At 33.5% G+C, this 18027-nt stretch overlaps 1 protein-coding gene and 1 long non-coding RNA gene across 8 annotated transcripts; one reads left to right on the forward strand and one right to left on the reverse strand.

Moving 5' to 3' along the window:
- Positions 1-759: 759 nt before the first annotated feature.
- LOC139845460 (uncharacterized) lies at positions 760-4454 on the reverse strand. 6 transcript variants are annotated; one of them, XM_071835716.1, is made up of 7 exons: positions 4218-4454; positions 3600-3781; positions 3427-3506; positions 1381-1539; positions 1206-1268; positions 946-1076; positions 760-861 (listed from the first exon to the last, which is right to left on the reverse strand). In XM_071835716.1, the coding sequence occupies exons 2-6, from the start codon at positions 3620-3622 to the stop codon at positions 952-954; spliced, it is 450 nt and encodes a 149-aa protein (XP_071691817.1). In that variant the 5' UTR covers positions 3623-3781; positions 4218-4454; the 3' UTR covers positions 760-861; positions 946-951. The 6 variants fall into 6 exon arrangements, with proteins under 6 accessions (XP_071691817.1, XP_071691819.1, XP_071691815.1 ...); XM_071835718.1 differs by having other exon boundaries at positions 946-1080; XM_071835714.1 differs by having other exon boundaries at positions 764-1076.
- A 10331-nt stretch (positions 4455-14785) lies between these two features.
- Positions 14786-15438, forward strand: LOC139845461 (uncharacterized). Of its 2 annotated transcripts, none has more exons than XR_011758326.1 (3): positions 14786-14895; positions 15022-15195; positions 15264-15438. It is a non-coding gene; the product is annotated as an uncharacterized lncRNA (long non-coding RNA). The 2 variants fall into 2 exon arrangements; XR_011758325.1 differs by having other exon boundaries at positions 15275-15438.
- The last annotated feature ends 2589 nt before the right edge of the window (positions 15439-18027 follow it).

Genomic DNA, 18027 nt, shown 5'->3' on the forward strand with positions numbered 1-18027 from the left:
GGTTTGGTGTCACATTACGTGCTAATTTAATATGACACCTTATATAAAAGTCATATCAAATATACCATCATAGGACATTTGTTTGTCCTAGTCGTATTACATCGAAACATAGTAAGAAATTTGATATGTAAATCATATCAATGTAAGCATTTAGGAACGTTGAAAAGTTTTTTATGTCTTAATATTATAAAAAGGAGTTATAAGAATCGAATTCGGTGATCTATCCGTTTACACACTTTTAAGAATCATAATATTATGGTTATAAAATACCTTACATTCACAATTCAGGTTAATATTGTGACAATTTCCGTTAAGATTTTAATCAATTTGGTTATAGAGGTTTCGGAAAAATTCAGTTATCTAGCATTGGTATTATCCATTAGCAACTTGTTAGGAGATAGAACTGTTGAAACCGGTGTATTTGATTTTTATTACAACTGAAAGATGCCATAAGTATCTTATAATCCGGATGGTACATATACAAAATTGATGTCGATCCAAATAACAAGACCCAAATTACAACTCGATCAAATTACATCGGATTGTTAAAACAAGAGTCATCAATTTTATTATGTCTGAGTTTTATTATGATGTATTAATTGATTGATGTATGTGTCTGAATTGTTAAAAAAGACATCATACTGTTGAAACATGTGTATCTGAACATGTGTATCTGAATTTTATACAACTTGTCAGTTGTATAAAACAAGACCCAAATTACATCATAATACATCATATACAACTGAAATAACAAGATCTGACATCATATAATTTGGATAGTAAACAAAATATCCAAAACACAGAAATTAACATTACAAATTACAAATAAAGTACATAACCCAAAATAAACAATAGTTTGATCTGCAACAAAAGAACAGAAACCAAAATGAACAGCAGTTGATTATAAGACACTAGAATTACCTGAAGACGACCCACTGGAAGTACCTTAAGTTAAAAACGAGAAGCAGTTGATTTTGTGATATTATGGGTAGATTGACCAGCAGCATGACCTGATGAAAGACTGGGTGCATGACCAGAGGAAGGACGGGGAGCAATAGAATGACCTAGTTGTTGACCTAGTTGTACAAAAAGAATGTATCAAATAGTTAGCGACCAACGTGTGTGTATGCAACTATGTAACCAACAATCTATGTAACCAGTTGTATTGTCTGACCATAGAAAATGAAACTTCAATATGTATGTACCTGTATTTTGGGTCTGTGTCGGTTCCTTGGTCCGCATTTGAGGTTGTGAAGCTTGAATGGACACTTTGAGCAGTAGGTGTAGAAGCATTAGACGGTAATAGCGTTGTATTTGTTTTACTGAGACAATAATCAGAAATATTAAAAGTAATGTTGAAGTGAATAGTTTTGAACTTACGGTACTGGTGGAGCGATGGAGCGTCATCAAGTAATGCAAGGGGTGTCTGTTGCGATATGTTTCTCGGTTGATATCCTTGAAAGGTCTTCTGGTTTTTCCATGTACTGGTTTTTCTTTGGACTTGATCAGACACCAAGGTAGAAGACGTGGCCTGCCTACCTGAAAACAACACGGTACATAATAACTCAACATTGAAAATGCATAACAAATAACAAAAACTTTGTAAATAATCAAGTAACACGGTCTAACCACCTATATTTAAACGTCTTCTCACAGTTATCATAACTTATAACTTATTATATAGGTAGAAATACGCTACTGTTTTATGTCCAACGATTCATTGTCCAAATATTGTACACCATAAAACCTGTCATTAAATGGGTCATTAGTCATCCAATAAACACATACTGAATCATAATCATAAATAGAAAATAAAAAATCAATTAGTAAAGTTGTAAAGTAATAACACAAACATAAACAGTAAACAGTCAACTAGTAAAGTAAACATTAACTCATCTATTAATAAAAAATTAATACAGAATATCGATTCAAAATTAAACATTAACCATCTATTTAGGGGATATTAGTTATATTCAATCTTTATATGAATAATTGAGATTCGGTAATCAAAAACTTGTCACTTAACCAAGTAAACCGGTCTGTTTCTAACTATCTAATATAAATATATATATGATTCTAACAAAAACATATGTTTCAAACAAGAATCAAGCTATATATACCTGCACACAAGATGTGACACCGGAACTATCTCATAACTAATCAACGTTACCTCTAGCTATCATACCTGCTCGATCTCGGAACCTCTATCTGACTATCAATCAAGCTTAAAGACCGAAAATTTAAAAACCGGATTCAAGGAGGCAAATTGGGGAAAAATTACTGAACCGTGTAATTTAATGTTACTGAACCAGAACCATTATATCCTTGACTCATGGTGGTATTTAACTATTTATGGTGTTTTAGGCAATAGAGAAAAAGAAATTGATGATCCTCATTTGGGAATTGAGACACATAATGCAGTCGCTCACTTGTTTGGATGCCATATGTAAGCCTTTTAGAACTCTGTATTAAATAAATTCGAGGATATAACTCTTCCAGATCCGGATATAAAGAGCCGGCCTTTTTTTTTAAGGGAATTGTTATTTACGTGGGCTAAAATATTGGACTTTAATGAGCCTAGTATTAATAAAGCGGGACTAAGATTAAAAGGCCCATTGGATTATGTTGCCCAGTGCGGTTGCACGTTGGGCCCCGCCCAATGTCCGACCCTGGTCATTACATGGAATAGAAAGTTTCTGCTGCATCACAATGATGGGCCTATGCTATAGTAATCAAATGGGTCAGTACTATAACAGTCTGCCTTTTTTTCACTTTGAATTTTTCAAATGGGCCTATGCTTCAAATAGTTATCCAACAGGTCAAATGGGTCCCTACTTCAGTTTATAGTAAAATGGGTCACCATGTCATTTTGTCATTAAATGGGTCATTACATATTTTATCCATAGGCCAATGAGCCATTCTTTATTTATGAAAACTTTCAAACAGGGATATGCTTCAAATTGTCATCAAATAGGTAATTTATCATCACATTCTTGAAAATGGGTCACTACTTAAATTTGACATCTAACAGGTGCAATGCAAGTAAATATGCAACAATACTTCAGTTTGTCATCTAACAAGTCAAATGTTTGTTATAATTCCTAGATCAAAAAAAATCACATAACGTCATCTACATTATAATTACTATGTATTATGTTATAGGTTGATTCACATGCTTAAAGATCACTTAAATGGTTTAGGCACTACTACACATAGGTGATGCAATAGTGTACAACCATGAGATGCCAAACATTTGAAAAATAACATGCCAAGTTCCAGGTCTATGTGAATGAGTATAATAATAGGTAACTGTCATGCTATAAAACTGAAAATAACAATTATAAGGGCTAAACATACATACAAATTGAGTAGGATATTAACAATGCACCGAAATGACGAAACGTTGTGACAACTATTAGTATGTACCTTCAAAACTACGCCAGATGACTCGGAGATGGAACTGCATACAATATCTAAAGAGGAACCAACCAAATCTAAACTGAAAGCTGTAAATACAACCACAAATCAATGTTACAAATCCCAAGCAGAAAATGTAATAACACTATATCAATTTAGCTAAAAAGGGAAAAAAAACGTACCACTTGTCGACGTTGGTTATCATATGGATGGAAGTCGTCAGAAGCAGCAGAAGTAACACAGGCAGATATCAAATGGCCAAACCACAATTAGAAGGAGCATTCAGATAATCGTCTTGCAATACACGACGACTCGTTGGTTGCGTTGGTGAACATAAGTAGGCACACAATGCAGTAGTTTTACCCTGTAGATTTCAATATTTTGTGTGTTGAGTATGTAGGATTAGCAGGTATCAGATAAATAACAATTTATGTATGTTTATGTTTATGTGATACATCGGTAAAAGACTAAATGAGTTGATGGCAGAAGTAAGACGCTTTTAACGACAATCGAAGAAAGACGCTTTTAACAACAATCGAGAAAGACTAAATGAGTTGATGGCAGAAGTAGATGATCCTTATAATTATAACCGAATAACCTACTGAATGCAATTGGAACCGTCGCTAACCTTGAAACCTGAATCGTAACGTGGACTATTTAGGTGCTGAATACTCATACGCAATGTGGATTCAAACATTTAGACTCATGTTGATTTCATTATTCATTGTTCAAATCCACAAACGGTATGTTTATAAGTAAAAAACAAAATAAAAAAACCCTAATTCGCTAATAATACGTACCTTGCTTTCCAGAATTCAAGGTCGTGCTGCACGTCATTAGCAATCATGTAGTGAACAATGAAAATGTAATACACATCCAATATCTAATTATCGGATTAAGGGCAAGAAATCAAATTAGGGTTTTTGATGTTCACATTGAATTCATATATGAAAAAAGTATAAAAATTAGAATTTTGAATGATATAATCCCGTATATTCCCTAGTTATATTTAATCACAGCCACAATTTTTTGACAGTTCAGAAATTTGCAGATAGTTTTTCATCGTGATTGTTGATGATGATGTATGTATTGAAATCAGATTAGGAATGAAGGTGTACAGTGTGAGGGTTGAAACCACTGTTGCAAAAATCAAGTCTTGAATGGTTGGGACGTCAGTTGCTATGGTTCGGTGAGTAGCCCATCTCGTCACGAAAAAAACTGTTTAATATAACAGTCAACGGTCTGGGTCAAAGTCGGTCCAAATTTAGAAGAGTCAAAAAGTCGGTAAAATCAGTCAAATTTGTCGTATTTTAGTTTGAATTTTAGGTAATAAATTAACGGTAATATCGATTATATGTACAAATCAATCAATTAAAGTTTTTGGTTTTAAAATATGTATACATATATACATTTATTGTTATAATATATAAATATATATATATAAATGGATAGTCAATTATTGATACACAAAAGTAATATTATTGTATTACCTAAACTTGTGATATTTTTGCTATAAATAGCCATGAATGCAAGCATTAAACTTGCACCATTTCTCACACTTACAAAGTGTTTCTTTCTTTCTCTCCATTATCATCTTTGTTCTTACACTTCATTATTAGTATTCTAAATCAAGAATCAAACCACTAAAGGTAGTTATAAGCCTACTGAATTATAACATCAAGAATCAAACCACTAAAGGTAGTTATAAGCCTACTGAATTATAACACGTTATCAGCACGATAATCTTAATACTAAATATGGTTGGCTCTGCCACCAAAATGATATATGGTCGGTTATACCACCAAAATGATATATGGTCGGTTATACCACCAGAATGATATAGGTCGGTTATACCACCTGAAAAAATATATGGTCGACACTGTCGCCAAATTTTCATTTATGTTTACTAATATTTATATTTTTGTTATATAACATTTATTTATGATTGCTTACACATGGTCGACACTGTCACCTACTTATCATTTATGTTATATTAAATTTATGTTTAATGTTTATATACTTATGAATATAAATTGACTCTAATTTATCATGATGTTTGTTTTAATTTTTGATAATAGAAAATGTCGAATCTGGAAAAGCTTAAATTTACTCCTTTAGAATCAACTGAAAACAACTACATGCCATGGGTTATAAAAGTAAAAATGCATCTTAAATCAATGGGCATTCTTGAAACCATAAATGAAAACAACACTTGTTCTGAAAAAGAACAAGCTACGGCATGTTGCTTTATTCATCAACATATTGATGAATGCTTACAAAATAATTATGTGACTGTAGAAGATCCCCATGTTTTATGGGAAGGTCTCAAAAGCAGATTCAATAATCAAAGAGAAATTTTACTTCCAGCTGCAATGGAACAATGGAGAACATTAAGGTTCCAAGACTTTAAGAAAGTAAATGAATACAGCTCAGCTCTGTATAATACATGTTCACAACTTAAATTCTGTGGACATGAAATTAGTGATGCAGACATGATGGAGAAAACTTTCTCCACAATGAATGCTGCAAACATCACAGTGCAAAGAAATTTGAGAATGCTAAAGTTCAAAACATATCCTGAACTTAATTCATATCTCTTAGTTGCAGAGCAAAATGATGAGCTATTAATGAAAAATCAGCAATCCCGTCCTACTGGTACACTTGCAATCCCTGAAGCAAATACTGCAAATAATTATAAACAGGGACAAGGACGCGGGCAAGGTCGTAGTTATAATAACCATCACCATCATCATGCCAAAAGCCATAACTATGGTAGAAACCATCCTTATGGTAATGGTAATGGGCGTGGACGTGGTCGTGGTCGTGGCCGTGGTGGTCAAAGAAATAGTAATCCACGAAAATATAAATATCAACCACAAAACAAGCCCATTAAACAAGATGTTGAAGAAAATTCTTCTAAAAATTCTGAAGAATCTTGCTACAGATGTGGTAGAATGGGCCACTGGGCTAATACTTGCCGAACATCTAAACATCTTGTTAAGATGTATCAGGATTCGCTGAAAGGTAAAGAAAAGGAAGTAAATTTTGTGGATAATATTGATCCAACAGTCACTGAGAAACCATCTGATTTATATGAAGATTTCTTGAATGTTTAAGTTGTGTGTCTTTTGAAAAATAAACGATTTAATATCGTCTGTCTTTGTCATTATGTTTGCTAAATGTTTCAGTACTATCTATTTGCGTTTAAAATATTGTGTAATATTAATGTACTCACTATTTATTTCTTATATATGAAGTTCAATATGAATTTTGCTGGAATACAACATCAATCAAGTGGTGGAGATCTCTGTATAGCAGACAGTGGAACTACACACACTATACTTAAATCCGAGAAATATTTTATTGATCTAAAACCAACGGAAGGAACTATACATACAATATCAGGACCTGCTAACTTGATAAAAGGGATAGGAAAGGCAAATTTCATACTACCAAATGGTACAAAATTTTTAATAAATGATACCTTATTTTCTCCCAAGTCAAGCAGAAATTTATTGAGTTTCTCCGACATATACCTTAACGGGTATGATTATCAGTCAGTGACAACAGAAAATGAGAAATATTTAAGTATCACTGACAAGAGTCATGTGGTTGAAAAACTGCCAAGACTTAGTTCTGGATTACATTATACACATATAAATGTACCAGAAATACATATGGTAGTTAACGAAAAATATATTGATCCTGGTGTATTCAGTTTATGGCATAACAGATTAGGCCATCCAGGATCAACAATGATGAAAAGGATTATTGAATGTACTCATGGACATCCACTAAAGGATAGAAAAATCCATCATGATACAATGGTTCCATGTACATCTTGCTCTCTTGGAAAATTGATAACTAGACCCTCACCACTTAAGGTTGAGAAAGAATCACCAATGTTTCTTGAAAGAATTCAAGGTGATATATGTGGACCAATTCATCCACCATGTGGACCATTTAGATATTTCATGGTTCTAATAGACGCATCTAGCAGATGGTCTCATGTTTGTCTGTTATCAAGCCGTAATGTGGCATTTGCAAAATTTCTTGCCCAAATTATTAAATTGAGAGCTCATTTTCCTGATTACACCATTAAAAGGGTGAGACTTGATAATGCTGGTGAATTTACATCTCAAGCATTTAATGACTATTGCATGTCTATAGGAATTGTTGTTGAACATTCTGTTGCTCATGTGCATACACAAAATGGTTTAGCCGAGTCATTGATTAAACGTTTACAGTTAATCGCTAGACCATTGATAATGAGAACAAAACTCCCTGTATCTATATGGGGTCATGCAATTTTACATGCTGCTGCATTGATTCGCATCAGACCAAGTGCAAGTCATAAATATTCCCCCCTACAACTTGCTTTTGGTCAAGAGCCAAATATTTCCCATCTTAGAACATTTGGTTGTGCAGTGTATGTTCCAATTGCGACACCACAACGTACAAAAATGGGTCCTCAAAGGAGGTTGGGAATATATGTTGGATATGAAACATCTTCAATATTAAGGTATATTGAACCTATGACAGGTGACGTTTTTACAGCACGTTTTGCTGATTGTCATTTTAATGAAACATTGTTCCCTAGATTAGGGGGAGAAATGAAAAATAAAGAAAATGATGTTTCATGGTGTGAACCTCAATTAAAGTATCTTGATCCTCGCACAAAAGAATGCGAGACAGAAGTTCAAAAGATAATGCATATACAAGAACTTGCAAATCAATTGCCTGATGCATTTACAGATACAAAAACGGTGACAAAATCATATATACCAGCAGTAAATACTCCAGCTCGAATTGAAATTCCAAAAGCTGGCAATAACGTCACTCATGAATCTTTGCCACGTCAGAAACGTGGAAGACCAATCGGTTCAAAGGATAAAAATCCTCGAAAAAGAAAATCAGCTGATAATGAAGTAAAAGAAAGTGTTCAAGAAGAACCACAAATCAGTACTCCTACTGCAGAGGAGATTGATGATGTCAATACAGAAATTGCAATCAATTATGCATATTCAAAAATATTATGGAACCGAAATGAAATGAAAAATCTTGATGAGAAATTTTCATTTAATGTTGCATATGACATCATGAATAATGATGATGATCCAGAACCAACATCTATGGTTGAATGTCAAAATAGACATGATTGGGCTCAATGGAAAGAAGCAATACGAGCTGAATTAGAATCACTCAATAAAAGAAAAGTTTTCGGATCCATCATTCTCACTCCTAAAGATGTGAAACCTGTAGGATACAGATGGATTTTTGTCCGAAAAAGAAATGAGAAAAATGAAGTTACAAGGTATAAAGCTAGACTTGTAGCTCAAGGTTTTTCTCAAAGACCGGGAATTGATTATGAAGAAACTTATTCTCCTGTTATGGATGCAATTACTTTTAGGTACTTAATCAGTCTGGCAGTTTCTAAAAATTTAGAAATGCATCTCATGGATGTTGTGACTGCTTATCTATATGGATCACTTGATAGTGATATATATATGAAGATACCTGAAGGATTTAAGGTACCAGAAGCATCAAATGCAAAACCCAAAGAAATGTATTCGATTAAATTACAAAGATCTTTATATGGGTTAAAACAATCGGGACGTATGTGGTATAACCGATTAAGTGATTACTTGATAAGCAAAGGGTATACAAATAATCTTACTTGCCCTTGTGTTTTCATTAAGAAAACAACATCCGGATATGTGATCATAGCTGTTTATGTTGATGATCTTAACATCATAGGTACAAATAACGAGATCTATGAAGCCATTCAACTTCTAAAGAAAGAATTTGAAATGAAAGATCTCGAAAAAACCAAGTATTGCCTTGGTTTACAAATTGAGCATATGCCTAATGGTTTACTTGTACATCAAACAACATATACTGAAAAGATTTTAAACCTTTCAATATGGACAAGGCAAAACCATTAAGTACTCCTATGGTTGTTAGATCACTCAATGTTGAAACTGATCCATTTCGTCCATGTGAAGATCATGAAGATATTCTTGGACCAGAAGTACCATATCTTAGTGCAATTGGAGCTCTTATGTATCTTACAAATTGTACAAGACCTGACATTTCTTTTGCAGTTAATTTGTTGGCAAGGTTCAGCTCTGCTCCTACCAAAAGACACTGGAATGGGATCAAACACATATTTCGATACCTTCGAGGAACTACTGATTTAGGATTATTTTATTCTAACGAATCAAAACAAGATTTGGTTGGTTATGCTGATGCAGGTTATTTATCTGATCCACGTAAAGCTAAATCTCAAACTGGATATGTATTCCTAAATGGAGGTACTGCAATATCATGGCGTTCTCAAAAACAAACACTTGTTGCTACATCATCAAATCATGCCGAAGTGATTGCATTACATGAAGCTACTCGGGAATGTTTTTGGTTGAGATCAATGACACAAATCATTACTGATTCTTGTGGACTAGAACGCGATAAAAGTCCAACAACTATCTATGAAGATAATGCAGCTTGCATAGCACAGATGAAAGAAGGGTATATCAAAAGTGACCGAACAAAACACATACCACCTAGATTCTTCTCATACACTCAAAATCTCATTAAGGACAACCAGATTGAAATGAGATATGTGCAATCTAGCAAAAACTCTGCTGATCTTTTCACGAAAGCACTTCCAACTGCTATTTTCAGAACACACGTTCATAACATTGGCATGAGACATGTTCAAAAGATGTAACAGCTGAAGCGATGTCTACTTGAGGGGGAGTCAACTCCATGCTGCACTTTTTTTCCCTTAGCTAAAGTTTTTCCCACTGGGTTTTCTTTAGCAAGGTTTTTAACGAGGCAGTAACTTACAGTTGATCTTCAACAAACAAAATTGCTATCCAAGGGGGAGTGTTATAATATATAAATATATATATATAAATGGATAGTCAATTATTGATACACAAAAGTAATATTATTGTATTACCTAAACTTGTGATATTTTTGCTATAAATAGCCATGAATGCAAGCATTAAACTTGCACCATTTCTCACACTTACAAAGTGTTTCTTTCTTTCTCTCCATTATCATCTTTGTTCTTACACTTCATTATTAGTATTATAAATCAAGAATCAAACCACTAAAGGTAGTTATAAGCCTACTGAATTATAACATCAAGAATCAAACCACTAAAGGTAGTTATAAGCCTACTGAATTATAACATTTATATATTTATATACTTATATATTTAAAAGTCAACTTTGATCAACTTCCGTCTCGACCCTTCTCGATCCCGTCTCAAACGTCTTGACCTTTTTAGAACCCGACCGTCTCGACCCCATCTCACATCTTTTGCAACCTTGATTGAAACGTATCATCTTAATCAACGGTAAGGATTAAACGTATACGTATTATTTCATTTAGATTATAAAATAAATATAAGTTAGCGGCAAATAAATTTATGTATCATTTCCTTTTTTGAAAATTCGAACATTATTAAAAGATAAAACTAATATTATTTAAATTTTTAATAATTTAAAAATAGTTATCTAAGTTAAAAATATTATGTACGTGAGCTATAAATACTAATTAGTGTGTATGCGTACACCCTTCGAATTCGCGAAATTATATTTATTTTTACTTATACTTATTGTTAATAACTAATTGATAATTGTCTTAATAATGAGTGATTTGGTGAGGGTTCATTTGTTGGTGGTTTAGGGGTGGTCCGGTCATGGTTTGTTAGTCCAGTGGTGGTCTGGTGTCCGGAGGTGGACTGGTCGTCTGGTGGTGGTCTCATGGAACGGTGGTGGAACGATGGTCTGATGATAGTTCGGTGGTGGTCTAGTGGCCATATGGCGTTCTAGTGGCGGTTTGGTGATCGGGCGGGGTCTTGTGGTCCGGTGGTGGTTTGGTGATCCGGTGGTGGTTCGTTGGTTCGGTGGTGTTTATTGCCACTATCGGTGTTATTTTCTTGGTCAGAAATGTTTTGGTGGTGGTTCAATGGTTCAGTAATGGTCTGGTGGTGATGATTGTTGGTGGGTCATAAACCATAAACCCTACAACTAAAACCCTAGATCCTAGACCTTAAACTTAAACCTTAAAACACTAAACTTTAAATCCTATACCGGTTTGAAAAGTACAAAATGAAATTGATTTGACCTACAAACCCGTTTAAACCTATTACCCAACTCTAAATCGAAACTTAAAGCAAAACGAGAAATTGAAAAAATGGGGCGGTTATAAAAATGAAGATTATCCGCACTTATTTAACAACATTGAACCATACCCGTATAAAATTGATTCATAACTAGCTGCTAATAAGTGTTAAGGAACTCGTAAATGAGTTCTTTGTAAATTGTGTTTCAATCAAATATGAGTCATCTAATTATTGAAATGATTATGAATCAAGATTTCTCGATTGTCGGTCAATCAAAGATATGTGGCACCAGAAATATACTCTTCCTCGTTAGTTTAGCTAATGTAGTTGTATGGATTATATGAGACATTGTGTTTGACATTGATAATGACACCTCTATTGTCTTCTAATGTTTATAAGAAGTGGCGTTTTCTTATGCGTCTTGCATGTCACTTTGTACTAGTAGGCGCATTGTTTAGTATGACCCCTAAAACGATTCAATAGTGATACAATTAGCATTGGTTCCTCTGGTAGCGTTTACGCTCTTATTCATACTCTCGCTCGCCGTTATCTTATTTAATTAACCCTTCTTCATATAGGTCTATATCAAAATTCAAAAATCACTTAATTGTATTCCCTCAAATCCCAAAATAACTGTCCGTTATATTTCAAAGTATATTTTTTAAAATTTTAATTTTAAATATTTATATTTGTGCTATACAATATTTGATAAAAGCTATATGAATGGATTTGATTTTGAAATGAGTTTTATTTGTATAATTTTCATCAAATATTATCGTACACAAATAAATATATTTAAAGTCAAAATTATATATGAAAGAATTTAAAAATTAAAACGGAACAATAATTTTAAAGGGAGGGAATACCTAGAAAAACTTGAATTCTTGATTGAAAAAAAAAAAATTAGAATACAAAATCTCAAATTTCAGATTTAAAATTCAAACTTCAATTCAAATCTAAAATTCCTAAAAAATTGACAAAGACCAAATTTCACACTCAATAATAAAAACAAAAAAATTTTTGAAATCGTGAACTATTACGTATTTCTTCCCACGCTTTTATGTTCACCCTTCGACTAGGATTCTGGCGATTTTGCGACATGCCATGATTAAGTGAAACGATTGTCCTATACTCCTATTCTTCAGTATTTGTCTGCCAAAATGCCTCCAGCATATCAATTTTACATATTCTCCCTGCTTCTTCTTCGACGCCTCTAAAGAATTTGGAATTTATGGCGATTTTTGTGGTATGCGTTGCTTAACTGTCACGATTGGTATCATTCGTGTAACGAAACCGACATCAACATATCCATTAATTATTACAGCTGGTATCCCAAACCTTTTCTCTTTTGTTAGAAAAGCTGCACCAAAAATTAGGGTTTATAGCGATGACGATTGTGTAACTCATTTTTGCCGTTTTGGGTCTAAATCTGTTTTGTGTTGCAATTACAAAAAATTATCGCTAATTAACTGGTTTTGTTGTTGCTGAAGGTCACCCGCTTTTCAATTACGTTTGTACCTTGCTGTTTAAAAGTTGCCAGTTGTTTATCTAATTTTCTTAGGTTGAATGGTGGGTCTTAGTTGCGATTATTTGGTTATGCTTGCCGTGTATTCGATGTCCAATGTTAGTGAGTTCCATTATCTTTTTTTTTTTTTTTACCTTAATATACAGTTTATATCATTTTTTGTCATTGAAAACTTATTGATTCAGAAATCTTCCTTTAATGACAGAATAAGATAAGATTCATTTTGCTGCATTCGAATATGTACTAAACTAAACAAACAATATGCATATTGCAGACTGATCGATTCACCTTTGAGCAACTATTGGGACCATTGACGAGACAAAACCATGGTTTTACATAAGTTGCGACTGATGCAAAAGAAAAATGGGCGGCAACGCACAAAAAACACTCTGCGTTGACCATCGCATCCCAGACGCACCCAGATTCAGGTTATTGTCTATTAGTGTTGGATTACGCATATTTTGAACATACGACCTTTTATTGAAGGTTATTGTATAACAACTAATCAAATGTCATTTGATAGGACTAAATGAATTCAATCAAGATACATTCGTAATTATGTATCAGTGACTATGTTTGATGCTACTTAGATCTTAAACAACAATGAATGAGGTTTGTAGAAAGAAGGGATGGATTCACATGTCTTTTATTTTCTTTTCTTCATAAAGACAATATGGGATTTGGACCATAGTTTATGCTGATGTATAAATTTCACTGAGATATATGAATTTGTCGTTACTTCACTCACATCGCTCTCATTTCTCTACAGCTCCTCGACCAGGAAGTACGACTCTTATCGAGACGATTTGAACGATTAATGATATTTTTTTTACTTATCGCTAATTTCAGTCCCTGAAAATGTAGTTAGGCTGTCACCTAAAAAGGTATGTGCTATCACCTTCCTTTTTATGTTTGTTTGTTTTGTCCTTTCATTATATGATGGGAGTTGGAAATGTTCTGGCCCAAGGTATAAATGAACTTTTTAATACATCGAATGTAAAATAGACCAATGAATCAAATGGGTTGAATATTTTGAATTTCAATAGTTATAGTGGATCAATAGATCAAATGGGTTGAGCATGTATGTCTTTAAAAATAAAGTATTTTATTTTACCAATATGATACAATTTGTGTTAGATATGGTATGTAAAAAAGGAGTATTCTATTGTATCGAATTAAGAATGATACAATTCCAGTTTTGCTATTTCTTATTTAGTTTTAAGTTCTCTTCAGCTGTTAGCATTTTGTTACTAATTATATGATGTTTAACCAAAATATACAGTAAGTAGTAATATGATTTTATATTTTTACCGGATTTAGATATTAGAGCTGCTAACGATAAATGTTTGATGGAAACAAATATAAGAAACCAAAGGTATATAGTGTTTTATTTCCAATGGTGATCTTTTTAGTGATGATGGTTATATGCGTCTTACTTGCATTGGTGTTGTTTTTAGTGATGATGATGATGTGTCCAGCCTGCAAACGGGATCCAACAGAGTTAGATGATGGTAAATATGTTTGCTACACTACAGAACAAGTTGAAGCTTTAGATTGTATCTTGATTGCCCAAAAACCAAGTTCACTTAGCCGGCAACAACTCATCAAGGAGTGCCTAATTGTGTCAAACATTGAACCTACAAAGATCAAATCAAAGTTAGATTTTATAATAGAAGGTACTATTTCAGATTTTTTTTTTTTTAAATGTCATCCAGTTCACTATTATGCCCCTTACGAAGCGTTTACGCGGTTTGGAGCTACCATTTGGTGGGGAGAATATTGTTCCTACACTTGTATAACTTTTCTCCCTCCATAGGTATGCCTTCCAATATCTTAATTACTTGACAACCATTTAGTTCATTGGCATCTTATTTACTAAATGTTCCTTTGCTTTGCTTACGTCCCTTTTTAATCTTATATATGTTGCGTCATCTCTGAGCAGGGAACAAAGCTGACCCTGCTTGTTTACTCCAACCTGAGCCTCTTTGCAAATTCCCTGGCTCCATACAGGCGATACCACATCTCCAATGTCGTGGTCATACCAAACGACACTGGGTTCCGGCTCAGTTCTTACCCGTTCTTGTGGATTCTTAATAGCTGAACACTTGTAGAGGAGGTTGTCGAGGCTATTATTTCTCTAATTATGTTATAGTTGAACTTGAGTTAATCATAAATTTTTATCAGTTCATTTTTAGGTAAAAGCACAAAGCCACCTCCAATAAGTTGTCCGTAATAGCAAGAGATTTAAGCAGAAACAAGCATCATGACCGAATGGGCGTGTCTAGCACTTTGGTTATAAGTTTAGATTTATAATGATTTAGTATTAATCTTAAATATTAGATAGTGTTGGTAATTTGAATCAGTGTTTACTTTACATGATTATTTTAATTGTTCATAGCAGTCTGCTCGAAACAGCATGTGGAGAACAATCATTACTATTCGTCCTCATCTTTACCCGAACCACCTCATTTCAAAAAGTGGAGGAAAATAACATGGAAAGAACGATATTTGGTGAGACTGATCTTTTATGGTTGTACTCTTGAATAGATTTTTTGATTCAATTTGTAAGTTATGACATGATTTCACCTTGCTGGCATGAAGATTATCTATGGACCCTGTAAGTTTGTAACTGATACTTAGATCACAGACTAATATGTGTGTCGTTTTTGTTACGTAACCTTTTTTCAGGTAATGAAGGAAGCAACTAGACGTTATGCTGCAAGCTGGGTAAGAGATATATGCTTAAGAAATCTATTAACTTGGAACTTTTTATCCTCATTTAATAAAGTAAATTGCTTGATTTGCACTCAGAATATCTGGTTTATTTATAACGAAAGTCATACAACATCATCCAAAAAAGAGTCAAATAAATCAGATTTGAACCTTGACATTTTTCTATTTTAATTGCCCTACATATATAGTTCAAGATAATGCTACCAAATTTATGACTTGTGCTCTGATTTATGATGATAGTTGTTGCTGCTCCAAGTGGTGTTGGTGTTGTTGCAGCAGTTGCTGCTGCTCAATGAAGAACAGCTGATGCATCGAACCCAAGCGTACAGGCAACCGTTTTAGTAACTATAACATTGTTCCCCCACACCTTTGTGGATGGTTTATTTGTAGGTGGTACATTTGGATTTATAAAGATAGATGCCGATCCAGACGTTCTTCGTTGCTTTTCATTGTCTTTACTTTTTTTGTCATGTTAGTTGAAGTCTTCATGTATTATTTATGAATTTTTTATGTTTATTGTTTTTCGTGTTATGAGAATAATTTATCGAAATATAATTATGTTTTATGTCATATTTGTTTTTGAGTATAAATTATTAATCGGTGTCCATAATCATATTAAATAAAACTGCCCAAAATTCGAAAACTAAACCGCATTCGAATATTGGAACCGGGCCCGAATATCCGATCTGGATACGATTATCCAAATCGGGCCCGAACGCCTGAATCTGTGAACCGGATCCGAATATTGAACCGGATCCAAATATTCGAACCGGATCTGGAACTACTATGACTTGATAGGACGCATAATTATATCATAATAAACTTGATATATCTATATTAGGACCCATTTTGGGGTTTTAAGGTTTAAGATATTTATATTAGGACTTTTTTTAGTGGTACTAATCTTTAGATATTATATTAGGACCTTTTTATGTGGTATTACAGTAACATTTGTGCATATTAGGACTTTTTTTATTGTTACTAAACAAGAATATTGATACATTAGGACCCTTTTAATGGTACTAATGTAGTAATTTTTCTTTATAATAGGACTCTTATTTAGGTACTAACATAACAATAGGATCATTTTTGTTAGTCCTTACGAAATATAAAATTTAAATAGGACCCATTTGTTGGTACTAATGTAATTCATATTACTTTTGTGACCCTTTTGTATGTCTCAATTTAAAAAAAGTCACTCGATATGTACTTTTAGGGACTTTTCTGTGTGGTTGTTAATTATATTATAGGACCTGATCATTGGTTTCATAATCTTATTACCTTTTAGGACACTTTTTAGTTTCTATACTTTATACGACCGCGTTAGATACAACCCCCATTGGTAGGTCCTATCAAGCGCAAAGGTCCTATAAAGTGGCATTATAGGACCAAATTGGGGGTCCTATAGGAGCATTTTTCTTGTAGTGACGTTAAATGGACATAGTGACGATCGGAGGGCCATAAATCCTAAACCGTAACTCGGATTAAGACGAGTCCTATATGAAAAGTTATCTACTCGAACAGAGCTATCTGAAAATCATAATTACAGTAGCCCAGGTCATACGGGTCAGACACAGAAACAGTAAAACAGTAGGCCCGGTGGGTTCTTGGTGTTCGATGCTTATCACGGTTCTCATCCTTGATGCATATAGCTTCAAGTGTACAACTCGTTGATGTGTTTGTATCATCTTAACCAAGGTTTCACCATCATAACACTTGTGCAAGTCCAAGACATGTAGCACAACTCATTTAAGTGTTGCAAGTGTTTTGATGAACCAAAGTTACATCAAAGTCTTAGATTTAACACATACATGAACTATAAAAGTAATATTAACCAAGTTTTGACTATTATGACACAAGTGTAAGTCTAAGACATGTAGTACAACTCACTTATGAGTTGTATGAAGTTTGATGAACCAAAGTTACATCAAGGTCTTAGATCTAACACATACATGAACTTTAAAACTAATTTTAAGTTACAACTTGAAAATAAACTTATAAAATCAAGATCTTAAGTTGTAGAACATATTTCTTAGTTAGATCTTGAAGATCCTAGACCCAAAAGTCTAGATCTAACATAAGTATACAAGGTTATTGTTGGTCCCTTAATAACAACAGGAGTATTGTAGAGGGGGGGGGGGGGGGGGTTAATACAATTACTTTTCAATTAACTAAACAGTTAAACTCGATTATGTATTCAAGCATGCAAATTAGA

Source organism: Rutidosis leptorrhynchoides, chromosome 4 (genome assembly GCF_046630445.1).
Source record: "Rutidosis leptorrhynchoides isolate AG116_Rl617_1_P2 chromosome 4, CSIRO_AGI_Rlap_v1, whole genome shotgun sequence".
Lineage (NCBI taxonomy): Eukaryota > Viridiplantae > Streptophyta > Magnoliopsida > Asterales > Asteraceae > Rutidosis > Rutidosis leptorrhynchoides.

Coding starts and splice junctions, on each gene's coding strand:
- LOC139845460 (XM_071835716.1), bottom strand. CDS start 3,622: ATGATAACCAACGTCGACAAGTG. Junction 3,507..3,599: donor ATAACCAACGTCGACAAGTG/GTACGTTTTTTT, acceptor TTGTATTTACAG/CTTTCAGTTTAGATTTGGTT. Junction 1,077..1,205: donor GACACAGACCCAAAATACAG/GTACATACATAT, acceptor TTGTACAACTAG/GTCAACAACTAGGTCATTCT.